The sequence below is a fragment of the Chiloscyllium plagiosum genome, chromosome 21 (assembly GCF_004010195.1).
Source record: "Chiloscyllium plagiosum isolate BGI_BamShark_2017 chromosome 21, ASM401019v2, whole genome shotgun sequence".
In the NCBI taxonomy this organism is placed as follows: domain Eukaryota; kingdom Metazoa; phylum Chordata; class Chondrichthyes; order Orectolobiformes; family Hemiscylliidae; genus Chiloscyllium; species Chiloscyllium plagiosum.
In genome coordinates, this window is record NC_057730.1 from 18,292,546 (window position 1) to 18,304,821 (window position 12,276).

The 12,276-nt window shown below is 40.4% G+C and overlaps 1 protein-coding gene across 1 annotated transcript in view; it reads right to left on the reverse strand.

Annotated features, from left to right (window-relative positions):
* Window positions 1–12,276, reverse strand: part of LOC122560430 (transformation/transcription domain-associated protein) — a 210,421-nt gene that overhangs the window by 38,466 nt on the left and 159,679 nt on the right. The window contains exons 63-66 of the mRNA XM_043711063.1: window positions 9,707–9,908; window positions 7,157–7,321; window positions 4,958–5,048; window positions 2,827–3,026 (exon numbers count right to left, since the gene is read on the reverse strand). Of these exons, the coding sequence (XP_043566998.1) occupies window positions 2,827–3,026; window positions 4,958–5,048; window positions 7,157–7,321; window positions 9,707–9,908 (658 nt within the window). The remainder of the gene's footprint in view (window positions 1–2,826; window positions 3,027–4,957; window positions 5,049–7,156; window positions 7,322–9,706; window positions 9,909–12,276) is intronic.

Consider the following 12,276-nt stretch of genomic DNA (forward strand, 5'->3'; position numbering starts at 1 on the left):
TTGTTACTTCTTCAAAAAACTCAATCAAGTTTCCACGCGCAAAGTACTGACTATTAGCGAATTTTGAGAAGATTTGTAGCTCAGGTTGAGGTTCTGGATGTAGGTTTGCTTACTGAGCTGGAAGATTTGTTTTCAGACGTTTAGTCACCATACTAGATAACATCATCAGCGAGCCTCTGGATGAAGCACTGGTGGCATGGCCCGCTTTCTACTGATGGGTTTACATTTCCTTGGGTTGGTGATGTCACTTCCTGTGGTGACACAAAGTCTGAAAACGAACCTTCTAGCTCAGCAAGCAAACCAACATCCAGTGCTGACTACCGCTAATCAGTCCTTGCCTTTCCAAATACATGTAAATCCTGTCCTTCAGGATTCCCTCCAACAACTTGCCCATTACCTATTGCTCACCGGTCTATAGCTCCCTGGCTTGTCCTCACCACCTTTCTTAAATAGTGGCACTATGTAAACCAACCTCCAGGCTTCCAGCACCTCACCTGTGACTAGCAACGATGTAAATATCTTAGTAATGGGCCCAGCAATCACTTCTCTAGCTTCACACAGGGTTCTAGGGTACACCTGATCAGGTCCTGGGGATTTATCCACTCTTGTGCATTTCAAGACATCCAGCACCACCTCCTCTGTAATATGGACATTTTTCAAGATGTCAGCATCTATTTCCCCACATTTTACATGTTCTTCTCCATAGTACACACTGATGCAAAATACTCATTTAGTATCTCCCCCATCTCCAGCGGCAACACACAAAGGCCGCCTTGCTGATCTTTGAGGGGCCTTATTCTCTCCCTAATTACCCTTTGTCCTTAAAGTATTAATAAAAACCCTTTGTACTCTCCTTAACCAGATTTGCTAAAGCTACCTCACGTCCTCTTTTTGCCCTCCTGATTTCCCTCTTAAGTATACCCCTACTACCTTTACATTCAAAGGATTCACTTGATCTCTCCTGTCTATACCTGACATACGCTGGTCAACACACATATTGCTAAACTAACGTCACTAAACCATTGAATGGTCATTATCCTATTGTTGTTTACTCTAATTCTATGCTACAAATTGGCTGTCACATTCTCGTCACTGCAACAGTGACTAATTTAAACATATTTAATTGACTGAGAAGCACTCTAAGACAGCAAAGTTGGAAAAGGTGCTATTTGCAAATCTTTCATTGTCCCAAATAAGTCTCAACACACTGCAGACTGCAGGCTTGCTGGACTAGGTAGATAGTGAAACATATTTTCAATGCCCATCCTAGGAAGGCTAGAGACTAGTCAGGACACGTAGTGAGGGTTTCACTGCCTGACTGAAGTATTACGTTATTTGGCCCCTGCCACTAAAGCATTGGGTACTCAATTGAAATGTCTGCTCTTCCAAAAATATGGTTGATTAGCAGGTTTAATATATAATTTTGACAAAACAATTAGTGCAGCACTCCGAACAACCTACAATGAAAGAGGCAGATCAAACGTTAATCAGTGCAATGTATTAATTGCTTCTTTGTCTTCTCACCACAGCCCCCAGTACCACACAAAGTATATTCACCCACCCACTACACAGTGAAGCTTAAGGTCCATCCAAAGAGTTTGAGGTTTTCCAATACGTTGATGGGATCTAACCAATTTTATGTATTCTATAAAACCAGTACCGCTCCAGAAACTTGAGCCCAAAATGTAGACCAACAATCTCAAGGAGAACAGACAGTATAGTTGGAGGTACCATTCTTCAGGTGAGAGGTTAATTCTTGGCCTTGCCTACCCTCTCAAGAAGTTGTGACCACACTTCACATGCACATCATTAGCTTTTATAAATAAAAGTTACATTTTTCTAGCACAATTCATGACTACAGAATATCCTAAAATACAGTACAGCTAATGAAGCACTTTAGAAACTTAGTCATAATTGTAATACAGAAAACTCTTAAGGCATTTGACAAGGTGCCACAGAAAAACTTCATATACAAGGTAAGGTCACATGGGATTGGGATAAATTTATTAGCTTGGATAGAAAACTGCTCTCTGTTGGGAGCCAGAGTGCCAGGACAAATGGGTCTTTTCTGGGCAGACAAGACACAAGTGTGGGCGGCACGGTGGCACAGTGGTTAGCACTGCTGCCTCACAGCGCCAGAGACCCGGGTTCAATACCCGCCTCAGGCGACTTTGTGGAGTTTGCACGTTCTCCCCGTGTCTGCATGGGTTTCCTCCGGGTGCTCCGGTTTCCTCCCACAGTCCAAAGATGTGCAGGTCAGGTGAATTGGCCATGCTAAATTGCCCTTAGTGTTAGGTAAGGTGTAAATGTAGGGGTATGGGTGGGTTGCGCTTCGGCGGGGCGGTGTGGACTTGTTGGGCCGAAGGGCCTGTTTTCACACTGTAAGTAATCTAATCTAATCTAATGGGTTATCACAGGATTGATCCTCAAACCCCAACTATTTACCATTTATTAGCAGATGACATTAAAGTAGGTGGGAAGTAAGTTGCAGTAAAAAAAACTTTAAAAATTACAAATGAATATGGGTAGAACTTAGTCCCAAGTTGCTCAAAATTCCCTAGCAGAATTTTCTTTCTCATCCTACCCACGTCACTGGTACTTTTGTGGGCAACTGAATCCTACCTTACCTACTCTAAATTCCTCTCTAGCCCAGAAGAGATGTCCTTAAGGTGGAGGATGGGTAGGAGAAAGGAGACGGGAGGTTAGATAGGAAAAGGGACTGAGGGAGGGAGGGCGGGCAAAGGAGGGGAGAAAGGGAGGGCCAGCCAAGGACAGCAAGGGACAGCCAGCCAGGAATAGCAACATGCAACAGCTGGACAAACAAACCTCTTCATGCCAGTTTTCACGGAACCACACCATTTGATCCACAATGCCCTCCAGGGATGAAAGCAGGGTCGGGTGAAGCTCCCGCTGCATGTGCATTATCCGGCTGCAACGCCACATTGGTGCTGTGGCTCGTATTGGTCCTGGGTCAGAGGCAGAGTGAGACTGTGTGCCAACCGAACCCGGCTGCTGCTGTCCAGAGTCTGTAACAAAAAAGAAAGGTGGCCCTCAGCGTTATCTTACTGCTAAAATGTCAGAAAAAGTTATTGCAGCAATCATTAAGTTTCACAATTTTTCTTGTTCCTCAAGTTAATCCAAGAACACAAACTCAAATAATACTTGTAAAATGCAATTATAATTCAGATATAAATATGTTTCATGAGACATATTTATTATCACAGTAAGAAAATAAACTTTTATGAACTAATTAAACCATCAGGTATTATTCACTGGAATGTACATATCCCCCTCCAAGGATTTAAGATACTTATCAATTGACTTCACATGCACTGCCAGGGCGAGCATCATCCTGTCCTCACTATGCAGACTTCTTCCTGAGTTACTGACCTACATTTCTGTTAGCTTCAGAACTTTAGACTGCCAGCTGCAATCCTAATAGCCACACTGCTCACAGATAATAAAGGGCACTGCAATCCACACAAACAAATTATTAAAAGATTTTTCAATATTCACAATTTGTACAAAGGTACAGTCAACAACTTTAATTCTTGCAAGATAAAATATAACTGCACATACTGCATATTTGGCATTTGTGGGTGAAATGGAGAGGACCATTTTATTTTTGAATCTCAACCTCAGGTAAAAGAAAATCTTTCTGTTTTAAATGTGCACGGCTACTGTTTCGCCACAAGGATCTCTTACTGCAGTTCTACAGAGTCTTGGTGAGACTATTCCTGGAGTATTGTGTGCACTTTTGTTCTCTCTCTCCTTGCAAAAGGACAAAATGAGCCACAGAGGGGCTACAGTGAAGGCTCACCAGACTGATTTCTGGGATGACAGGATTGCCTTATAAGAAGAGATGGGGACAAGAACACTTGTATTCACTGGAGTTTGGTAGTATGGTGAATGATGAGGGAAACGTGTCAATTTCTGACAGGGCGGGAACAGCTAGGTGCAGGAAGAGTTTCGCTTGTCGGAGGGCACTAGAAAAAGATGTTATTCGTCTCAGGACATGGGTAGGTCATTTAAGATTGGGATGAGGAGAAATTTCTTCACTGAGAGGGTGAACAGCTTGTGGAAATTCTACAACACAAAGCTTTGAAGACCAAATTACTGAACATATTTAAAACAGAAGTAAATAGATTTCTAGGCAATATAGATATCAAAAAGTTTTGGGGGAGAGTGCAGGAGTAGGCCGTTGAGTTAGAGGATCAGCCATGATCACACTGAATAGTGGTGCAAACTCGGTCATATTTTCAATATTTCAATTATTTTGTCAGCTCTGTCCCTGCTTTCAAAAGTCACTTCATTAACACACCTTTCCCTATAGCCAAAGAACAAATTGATATATTTTGCACAATACTTTAACTTTAAGAGAATGCCACTTAAAAAAAATCTTATCCATTTAAATTCCAATTTAAATCACTGTAAAATTAACACAATTGAGTCTAATAAAACATTTACAAATAAATTCAATGATCAGTGATAGTTTTCCCAGTTTGCAAATACACAACAGATAATGGTGGTGACAGAGTATGAGAAACCGAAAAGGTCTCAGTGAGAACCAACTTCACGTAAATCACACTGGTAGATGGGTACATTTCCTCCTAAACTGAAATCATGTAGAAACCGGTCAAGTAATCTTTAGCTGAGCATCACAATCCTAAGTTAAATGTAATTACTTACCTAGCTTTTTATTAATACATGGACTGAAGCTTTGACATAAATGAGGAGCAATTTAGGAACGAAGCACTGAGAGGATTCTGTGGTACACAGATATCGAGTGTAACTAAAATGCAACTTTCACTTGCAGTTTTCTCCTAGTCTAAAAACAACACCTACTGGGTAGCACAATCTCAGCATGCCCATCACCTATGATTATTCTTCTTACTATACTAGCTGGCTCGAGAACCAATTGAAAACAGCTCATTTCTCACACCAACCAAAGCCTTACCACTTTTGTAACGTTCCCGTTGCTCAATCTTCAATGTTAAATATAGCGTTCTAATTGGGAAGTAGACAGCTTGGGGGAACACTCTTCCAACCTGAAAACGAAAGGTATATGGACATTGAGTTATGTTCAAAATAGCACCTTTTTAACTTAATTCTTGGTCATCTCAAAGTACTTTTTAAATAAATGAATTGCACCGTATGCAGTGACATAAGCAAAAGGCAACAGGATTCCAAAATTATCAGCTAGGTATTAAAATAAAGATTTCTAGCTCACCTTCCGTCTCCCTAGTAAGCACTCTCAAGATTAATAATGGGATTGCTGATTAATCACAGAATACAAGCAGGAGGCTGGAAGAACACAACAAGCCTGGCAGCATTAGGAGGTGGAGACGTCAACGTTTCGGGTATAACCGTTCTTCTGGACTTAAGGTGGGTGTTGGGGGAGCTGCAGATAAATGGGGGTGGGGGCAGCCTACAGCTTGGAGGACTCAACATTGAGTTCTCCAATTGCAAATAACCTCCTTTCCCATCCCCCGACTCCCTTCCCAGCCCCTCCCCGCCATTCCTCTGATCGACGTTTCCTTGCAGCTACCAACCAGATTAATTCCTCCCATCGACCAACCAGGTATAACCCTCTACTTGTGTTTACCTATCCCTCCCTCACCAATTCCTCACCCCTCCCCCTTTATCTGCAGCTCCCTTACACCAATCCCCAGTCCTGAAGAAGGGTTACACCCAAAACATTGACTCCAGCATCTGCAGTTTTCTTTTGTCTCTGATTAATCACACCAACCATAATCAGTGAGGTTCCAACACACCTAGACACACAGTCAGGAAAACCTCAGAAGACTTTGGGAGCTATATATTCAATTTTACCTGTTCCTTCTAACATTGCCATTGGATTTGGGGCAGTGATTGAATAAGGAATGGTGGTCAGGACACCATCCTGATGGTCAGGATATTGCCAAAGACACTGTCATGGTTATTTGATATCCAAACAAGGAAGACAGATTTGGCCTTAGTCTGAGAAATGACACCACTAATTACAGAATTTCCTTAAAACTGCACAGGAAACCTCAGCCAAGCACCAAGTCCAGGAAAGAGATGAGCATACCCACTAAGCCATTTCTGAGAGAGACTTTGCATTTAGCAATCAATTAAGACAGGCACCCAATAAGTGATACATAAATGTATGTATAATCCATAATAATGATAGCAAGTAATAAGCCTAAAATGGGGGAGTGATTAGACAGTAATACTTTTGCAGATTGGCCAGATGAATAGTTTTTCCTCTCTTTCCCATCTTAAATGGTGGAACCCAGCAATCACATATGTGCGTAACTTAATATGCATATAATAATTGTATCAGCACAGCATTCATGCAGATAACTGACGGGCAAGAAAACAGTCACAGTGACATCAACAAATCTTTAACTTAGTCTAAAATTCTTAATCAGCTCATGTATACATGCTGGTTTTGCCAATTATGGTCTAATCTTACACAATGTTAATGCAACAATGATGGTGAAAAATAGCCACCTAATGTAAAAATATATAATTTGCACCAAGCTGAGGACTGCCTCGACAGTTTTTGTGTATTAAATTTTCACCATCCTTGCTAGAGTGAATGTAAATAAGTTGGACACTTCTGATAAAAAAAAACAGAAATAAGTTCAAGGAAGCTTCCAGCATTAAATTCAATCATGGCAGGCTTGTTTCTTAACACTATTTCCCATTGATTCCACATTCCTTAATACACATACCTACCAAAATAAACAAATTCACAGGTTTGAAATATCTGAAACAGCTTTGCTGAGTGCGAGTTCCAGACTTCCACTAATATTTCTTTCTGAAATCACGAATTAACAGCCCAAAGTTCAAGACTCTGTCTGCCAGACAGAATGATTCCCAACATCTAATGGATTAAATCTTCTAACCTCCTAAAACACTTCAATTTATCACTCTAAATCTTCCAAATTCAAGCGAATACAAACTTAATCTACACAACAACAAAAATGGAATTAAGGCCACAATTCAATCAATCCAGAACCTACTGAACTGCGTTGCAGGCAAAGGGACCAAATGGGTTCTCGGATTCTAATGCAGAGGATGAGGCAAATTTGATAAGAAATATCTTGATCCATGACTGAGATCAATTTTCCTTATTCATTCATGACAAAGTTTATAGGAACATACGTACTTGGCTTATGAGGTTGAGAAGAAGTTTGCCCTCCGAGCCAACCAAGCATGTCAAGAGTTGAGGAATCCAGGCCAGCCACTGAATAGGTGGCACACCAATACAGTATTTGTCCACTGCATCTGCCAGTGTGTTCTTTTCATCATCAAAACTCAGTAGCCAAAGGACCTGGGAAAAGCAAGTGGAAGTTAACACCTTCCTAAGAGTTGTGTCCACACAAAAAAATTATGAAGTCAACTCAAAATTCCAATACCACACTATGTAATGCAACTTACAGCATATGCACTGCTGCTGGTTTCACACATCTTTGGTTTTTAAGACGCATGAAAGGGTCAGCACCCAGCAGTGAGACAGATTGAAATAAGGAGTGATTCAAATCATGTGTACCCACTCACCAATGATCATTTTCAAAAATCCACTGGCAAGGTCATTGCCCAACCCTGGGTGCCCTTGAGAAGGTGGCAGTATGCTTTCTCATGATCATGGATCAAACAGCAGAAAGCACAATTAAGTGAAATACTTAGTAACCCTCACGAATTCGATAAAAAGTACAATCTTGGACTCTTGAATGGCATTTCTGATTAATGCATTATTCATTTTTAAACTGTAACAAAGTTTTTATTAGAACACAATTGAGAATTTGTTCTTGTCATAGTACATAGAGGTTATGTCAACAAAAATTAAATTGCAATTACGTAATTTTTGAAAAAAAACTTAATATTGCCCTTAATATTCCTGAAGAAGGGCTTATGCCCGAAACGTCGATTCTCCTGTTCCCGAGATGCTGCCTGACCTGCTGCGCTTTTCCAGCAACACATTTCCAGCTTCTGGTCAATATACAGCTAATATAAATTGATAAAGGGCACTTCCTAAAGTATTTTTACAATGAATGCTGAAACTAAAAGCAGAATGATAGCTCATAGCACAGCGGGGCCAGGTATAGTACTAAAATTCCATATTACTGAGCAGATTATTTGTTATTATAAAGGTAGCATGCAGCAATTTAGTATCTATATCATTTTAACCTAAGACTATACTCAAATAGGAAAAAACAATTCATGGTTTATGGTATAGAAAATGAAATCCAACACGTCAAATATAGTTTTGCATAGAACACAAATGTTAAGAAATCAAATCTAGAATTCCCACAACAATACTACGATAATTGATAGTATGATAATTTTAACAAGCGATTTGAATCTTTATGCTTTCACTAAAACTTAATGGTTGAATCAGACTGGAAGAGATTCTAATTTTTTTTAAATCATGGTTGCAATGTTTTCTCTGTTCATTCCAACATGCTTTGCTCAGTGATCATAAGAAGGTACGCTACCATTTTAAAGAAACAGGTGATAAAAATTACAAACGTGAAAAAAAAATCAGTTAACATGACAGATTTAATTCCAACTATAAGTACAATCACTTCTTTGACATAACTACTGTCCAAGTAGAATTAAGAGTAGTACAGTTCCTTAGGTTGTCATTAAATCTGTTGCAGCTCTTTCAAACAGCAATCCTGTTAGTCTCACTCCCCACACACTTTCTATCTTCAAGCATTCACACAATTCCCTTTTGAAAGCTTCTATTGAATATAATTTTCACTAGATTACAGTGACACTGGAAAAGCACAGCAGGTCAGGCAGCATCCGAGGAGCAGGAAAATTGATGTTTCGGGCAAAAGCCCTTCCTGACGTAGGGTTTTTGCCTAAAACATTGATTTTCCTGCTCCTTGGATGCTGCCTGACCTGCTGTGCTTTTCCAGCACTACTCTAACCTGGACTCTGATCTCCAGCATCTGCAGTACCCACTTCCACCTATAATTTTCACTACTCTACCAGACAATGCAATCCAAATCTGAACTGTATTATAAACAATTTTCCTGGCTTTGCAGATTGCCTTAAAACTGTGCCCTCCTATTATCAATATTTCAACCTTTGCAAATGGATTATCTTTATTTACTCTAGTTAAATCCCTTAAGTTATTAAAAACCGCTATCAAATCTGCTTTCAGTCTTTTCTGCTCCAAGGGAAATACCAACATCTTTTCCAGTCATCCCTAGAATTATCCCATTTTTAAAAAATAATTTGTTCACAAGTTGTGTGTGTCACTGTCTGGGTCAACATTCATTACTAATACCTAACTGCTCTTTCAACTCAGTGGCGAACTAGAGCTATCTCAGAGTGCATTTAAGAGTCAACCAAAATGCTGTGTGTCTAGAATCACATGGAGACCAGACCTGGTAGGGATGACAGTTTCCTTCTCTAAAGGACATGAGTGAACCACTTGAGTTTGTAATGACAAAATGCAATGATTATTATATGGTTTCAAATTTCACCATTTGTTATAGTGGAATTCAAACCCATGCCCACAGCTTGGATCTCTCAATTACTCATCCAATGACAATACTACCACTTTCCCAAATCTTGACATCCCTCCTGTACTGGGCACAAACAAAATGCTTGGAAAGTATGCCACTGATTTCTGTGTTACAAGCTTAATATTAACTTTCTCAAGGGTTTCAGTGAACACTGGCTTTTGCACTGTAATCCTCACCTTGGCAAGATATTTTCTCGACTTGCTCTCATTCTGGTGGCGACAAGCATGCAGGTAGCAAGTGATGGCAGATACACCAAGATGAAGCTGTCTTTCTTTGACAAAGATATTCTCCAGATAATCACCCCACATTGCCCAAGCTTTTACCAGTACATCATGCATCTGAACAGCTGCAGAAAATGCTTTGTTGGCTTCCTCAGATCTATGTAACAGGACAATAAACACATACAAAATATTAATTGTAAACATGAAGAAATCCAATCCTATCCCATAACTGTAAGGTCTCAACAACTCAAACTTCAGGGTAACAATTCAAGATTGCCACAGAAGCCCAATGTACCACATGAATGTATCTCTGCAAAACATGACATCCCTACAAATGCAGTCTTTATTTGAAATGTTGTGTATTGAGCTCTTGCTGTAAATGCATTCAACATAACCCTAACAGTGGTGAAAGTATGCAAACAACTCAAGACAATAATTTATGAGAGTCTCCCTCATCAATTAAATAACCCCATTACAGATTTTGATACACTTTGCTAGTGATAACAAACAAAATCAAGGCTACAGAAGTGGGCGCAGGTTTTGCAATTCCTGCGGTGGCAGGGGAGGAACAGCTTTTGCCCAAAACGTCGATCTTCCTGCTCCTCAGGTGCTGCCTGACCTGCTGTGCTTTCCCAGCACCACTCTAATCTAGACTCTGGTTTCCAGCATCTGCAGTCCTTGTTTTTACCTAGTTGATTTCCTATTCATGTACCCATCTAAATACCTTTTAAATATTATAACTGTAAAAGCCTCTGTATCCCTAGGTCTCTGTTCAGCAACACTACTCAGGGCCCTACCATTAACTGCCTCGTTTTACCTTACCAAAATGCAACATTTATTTAAATTAATGTCCATCAGCCACTCCTTGGTCTATTGGAGGAAGATTCCATTGTACTCAGAAATGGCCTTCTTCATTGTCCACTATACAACCAATATTGACATCACCTCCTCTTGGAGGTCAGTCATCACCAGGAAATCTTTGCAGGAGTACCTCAGGATAGTGCCCTAGACCTAGCTGCATCATCAATGACCTTCCCTCCAGCATATGGTCAGAAGTGGGGATGTGACCTGATGATTGAACAACGTTCAGCACCATTGACAACTCCTCAGGTACTAAAGCAGTCCATGCCCAAATGCAACAAGATCTGGACAATATGCAGGCCTGGGCTAGCAAATGCTAAGTAACATTTGGGCCACACAATGCCACTCCCCCATCCCCACCCGGGGAGCAGGAGGGGAGGGGGTTGGGGGGGGGTGGGAAAGAGGCGGTGGTGTTGGATGCTACCATTGACCAGAAACTCAACTGGTCTCACTATGTAAATACAGTTAGCTTCACAAGCAGGTCACAGACTAGGGATACTGCATCTCCTGACTCCCCAAAGCCTGTCCACCGTTACAAGGCATAAATCAGGAGTATACTGGAATAATTACCTGGATGAATGCGGATTGAGTAACGCTAATAAAGCTTGATGTCATTACCAGAACAAAGCAGCTCACATGCTTGTTTGTGGATCTGGTGCCACTCCCTCTATCACCAGCGCTCAGTAGCAGCAATACATATTATCTGCAAAACACACAACTACTATCGAGAAGGACAAGGCCAACAGATACATGGGAACACCACCATCTGCAAGTTCCCCTCCAAGTTATTCATCATTCAGACTTGGAAACATATTGCCAGTCCTTCACTGTCTCTGGGTCAAAATCCGATCCTTCCCTTCCCTTCCTGTCAGCCATTTGGGACAACCAAAAGCACAAGTTCATGAGTATTTCAGATTTTTATTGCTCCACCAGTGGTGGCCACACCTTAAAAGCAGAGGCCACAAGGAAAACTGTAAAATCAAAGAGCTTAAGCAAGCAGTAATTTACCTCAGCTATCTGGCAGTTTCAGGATTTTTTTGTCGTAAGTGAAATATCACAGATTATTAATGAGAAACTGTCAAAATAGTGAAGGCATCGCTGAAATAGATTGCGGTGCACACTATAACATCCAATTGGTTCTCTTTGTAGAAGGGCTGTTTGCTTAAATGGTGCGCAAAATGCAAGCTGAATAACTTGTCAATTGCAGTTTCAGTTATGAGTTTTCAAACAGTGATGAGTGTGTCTGTGTGGGATCAAAACAGCTCTTTCATTGGTGCGAGGAAGAAGTGATTCTCATGCTAAAAAGCATGGTAGATGGGTAAACTTGAAAAAACAAATTAGTAAAAGTATGAAGTAGTAAACAACATACTTCATGGAAAAATGTAACAAGTGAATTTAAAACTAACTTTAAATCTTTCAAAGTTAACCTATTTCCCCTGTGAAGCATTTTCAAGACAAATGATGTGTAGAATTTTTATACTTTACTATAAGGATGAATGGATGTGCATTGAAGCCTCACTGTGGAGGCTCAGCACTGATGAAATATCCATGATACTGGGATCTTAAAGGAACAGGAATATAATTTTGTTTCAAAAGGTGAAAATCAAGGATATGCAGCCCACAAAAAAAAAAGAAACTTGCTCCTAAGGCAAGTATACATCATA